The 3,756-nt window shown below is 43.8% G+C and overlaps 1 protein-coding gene across 1 annotated transcript; it reads left to right on the forward strand.

The window, feature by feature from the left end:
* The first annotated feature begins 916 nt into the window (after positions 1–916).
* Positions 917–3,285, forward strand: ARMCX5 (armadillo repeat containing, X-linked 5). Its single transcript, XM_012645359.1, has 2 exons — positions 917–978; positions 1,316–3,285. The coding sequence occupies exon 2, from the start codon at positions 1,579–1,581 to the stop codon at positions 3,283–3,285; it is 1,707 nt and encodes a 568-aa protein (XP_012500813.1). The 5' UTR covers positions 917–978; positions 1,316–1,578.
* The last annotated feature ends 471 nt before the right edge of the window (positions 3,286–3,756 follow it).

Consider the following 3,756-nt stretch of genomic DNA (forward strand, 5'->3'; position numbering starts at 1 on the left):
CTTACCCCCATGATGTTGCAGAAAATTGATAGGCTTTGCAAGAGAGGAAGGAAACATAAGAACCTAGATGAAATTTGCAAATAATACTTTTCATTGTTTTCCCAACCTCTGCGATTTGGACATTTCATCCCTGCTAACACTACTACTACCTTGTAGGGATGTTTGAGGTACCTCTGTATGGAAATTGTCAGACTTTGTGAATGGAGCAGAGGGACTTGGAGACTTAGGAGTAGGTGAAGAAGGGAGGTAGAAAATGTTTGCCAAACAGATACCTGTATCAAGAAAGGATCTGTGTCTTAGGTGCTGGTTTCTACGAAGGACTCAGTCTCCACTTTCCTATATCTCCATTTATTGATCTCTGTGTTGGTGAATCTCTGTGGATAGTTCTGTCCCTAGGTCTATGGAACTGTCACTTGTGAAGGTTTGTAAAATGGTACCTCTAACTTGAAGCTGGAAATAAGAAGAGAAAACTGCCCTGTATCTGTTAAGCTTGGTGTGAGGGTACAGAGACAGGGGGTGACTGAGACTAGAGAATTCCATCTCTTCTGTTTTGTCGGCTTACCAATAATGACTGTCTGCTCCTACCATCACTATTGTTTTAGTTGGGAGCCTTGGTAAGCTTTTCCCACTCCCTACTTGCTTGTCTTGATCTCTTGCTTCACCCTAGTCTATTTCTGAACTAGGGAAATGCCAGGGAAATCACTGAAGAGGAAAGTGGTGGGCAATAGGAAGGAGGAAGAGCAGCCCTGAAGCAGGACAATAGGGGGAAGAGACCAGGAGGAGGAAAACACTAGACAAACTGTATTTGGAAAGGCAAGAATAGGGGCCAGGGAGGGACCAAGGTCTGTCCACCAAGAGATCAGTTTCCATATTCTCCAATTTGTTTATTTGTCCATATATCTGCCCATAGGTCTGCTGTAGGGCTTATCACCACTGGAATCAAGGAGAGGAGCAGAAAATTACTCCAGATCAGTGCAGGTTGGTATGAGTGTGGGAACTGTCCAAGTAGACCTGTAGGAGGAGATAGTGGAGGTCTGCTTGGCTCCAGCAAGGGTCAAGAGCCAATCTAGGGGTTCCTCAGCCTCTCTCACCCAGCTTTCCTACTTGTCACGCTCTTTTTTGGTGCCTGGAAAGGAGATTGATAGCATTTGGAGGTGTAGGGAATGGGTAAAATTAAGGGAGAGAGAGTTTGCTAATAATCTACCTCTCCCACCTAGCACTGAATCTCCATACTCTCCTGTCTGTCTGTGCTAATCAGAATAAGGAGAAAAAATTGGAAGAGACTCAAAGCCCCATTTCCTTCCTCCACCCCTAGGTCCAACTTCAGTGGCAGATCTGGTGGCCTTGGAGTGGCTGAAGACCACCACCCTCCACAGGGCTGCGCCCAGGCACAGCCATCCTTCCCCACCTTGAGTGAACTTCCTCTGCATGTTTTCTGTATCACTGGCAGAGCCTGTAGTTGGAAAGGGGACTGAGTGACTACTGGACTTTGTATGAAAACACCAACCTGGGACAGACCTTCAGTCAAGGCTGAGACGGGTGGGGGTACATAACTTGGCCCTACCTTAAACTTGGACCATGGCTGGCTCTGGGGCTAAGGCAAGAACTAGAGGAGAGGCTGAGGCTGGCCTGAAAGCTGGAATCAGTGGCTCTGCCAATGCTAGAGTGAAGGCTGAGACCCAGGCCAAGGCAGTGGCTGAGGCAGAACCAAAAACAGAATTGGTGACCCAGGTCAAGGCTGGCGATGGAGCAATAGCCAGGACACAGACAATGACCTGCACTGAGGCTGTAGCTATGACAAGGGAAGTGAGCAACATGGAAGATATCACTAAGACTAGAGTCATGGCTGAGACTAAGACAAAACCCCCGTCAAGTGCCCTAAACCAAGTGCCCCAAACCAAGTCAAAGGCCATGCCTGTGTCTAGGGTCAGTGCTGTAGCCATTGAAGTCAGGGTTGGTACTGGCAGTGAGGCAAATATCAGGTCCTGTGCCAAGGCTGATGATAAGGCCAATGTTGGGTCCAGACCTGAGACAAAGGAAGAGGCCAACATCAGGGCCAGGGCTGGGGATGAAGCTGGTATTGGGATCAAATCCAGTGATGAAGATGAAGAAAATGTTTGCTCCTGGTTCTGGTCTGGAGAAGAACCTAGTGTAGGGTCCTGGTTCTGGCCTGAAGAAGAGACCCCTCCTCAAGTTTGTAAGTCCCTACCTAAGATACAGGAAAAGCCCAAGCCCCCACCCACACCCAAACTTACTACAAAACAAAAGGCAAAGGCATGGTTAAGGGCCAGGTATATTGTCCTAGTCCCAGTTGAGGGAGAGGAGCAGTCCTTGCCTCCAGAAGGGGACTGGACCCTGATTGACACCTTGATTGAAACTCCTTTGGGGATTCGGCCTCTGACCAAGATTCCACCTTATGATGGGCCTTACTTTCAGACCTTAGCTGAGATCAAAAAACAGATTAAGCAAAGGGAAAAGTATGGGCCTAATCCAAAGGCCTGCCGCTGCAAATCACGTGCCTTTAGTTTAGAGCCTGAAGAGTTTGATAAACTTGTTGCCCTACTTAAGTTAACTAGGGATCCTTTCATTCATGAAATAGCTACGATGACAATGGGCATCAGTCCTGCTTATCCATTTACCCAAGATATAATTCATGATGTAGGTATTACTGTTATGATTGAATACTTGGTCAAAAATCCTAACATTAAAGAACACCCTAGAGCTTTAAGTATGGTGGATGATAACTCTGAGTCCCCTGAAGAACCAGACGTAGGAGAGTCATACATACATCAGGTTTGTAAGGACATAATGTCTTATCCCTTGAACTCCCCTGGGCAACTGGCTGATCTAAAATTACTAGTGCACCTGAGTGTGAATTTTGAGGATCACCACGTGATTGCCAATTACATTCCAGATTTCCTCACCTTGTTAAATAAGGGAAATGTCAAAATCAAGTTTTATGTGTTAAAAGTGTTTTTGTGCTTGTCTAAAAATCAAGCCAATACAAGAGAACTGATCAGTGCCGAGGTACTGTCATCACTGGTTGCTCCCTTTAACAAGAATGAATCAAAGGCCAATATTCTTAATATCATTGAAATATTTGAGAATATAAATTTCCAATTCAAAAAAAAGGGGAAGCTATTTACCAAGGAAAAGTTCACTAAATCTGAACTTATTTCCATATTCCAGGAAGCAAAAAAGTTTGGTCAGAAACTACAAGACTTAGCAGAGCACAGTGATCCTGAGGTGAGAGATAAAGTCATACGGTTAATACTCAAGCTCTGAATACCCATCTGTTCTCATAAAATCTTGAACAGTTTTTTGGTGTTGCAATATGAAACCAATGCATATTATAATTATAAATTCTATGCTTATGTTTTCTGTGTTTATTGAGGGAGGCAATTTTATAGACACCAATTAATCTTGAGAGCTTGAATGCTTGTTGATTTTCATTGCGCTATATAATATAAATTGAAATATTTTTAGTATTCCTGCAATGTGACCCAATAATGAACCTATACATCCTGAGTAAGCTATACTTCTATGCTTTATATTGATATAAATGTATTCTTTTGAGATTTTATTTACATGTTAATAAAGTTACATGCTAAAACTGGTGAAAACATTGTCCTAGTTATTCAGTTGAAATCTAGTCAGCGGGATAAAAGCACAAACATCATAAAGATGGTGAGGAGCCCTGTCTGTGTCTGTGTGTCTGTAGAGGGTCACAAACAAAATAAGTTCACGTTGACAGAT

Source organism: Propithecus coquereli, unplaced genomic scaffold (assembly GCF_000956105.1).
Source record: "Propithecus coquereli isolate 6110/MARCELLA unplaced genomic scaffold, Pcoq_1.0 Scaffold104, whole genome shotgun sequence".
Lineage (NCBI taxonomy): Eukaryota > Metazoa > Chordata > Mammalia > Primates > Indriidae > Propithecus > Propithecus coquereli.

Coding starts and splice junctions, on each gene's coding strand:
- ARMCX5 (XM_012645359.1), top strand. CDS start 1,579: ATGGCTGGCTCTGGGGCTAAGGCAAGAACTAGAGGAGAGGCTGAGGCT.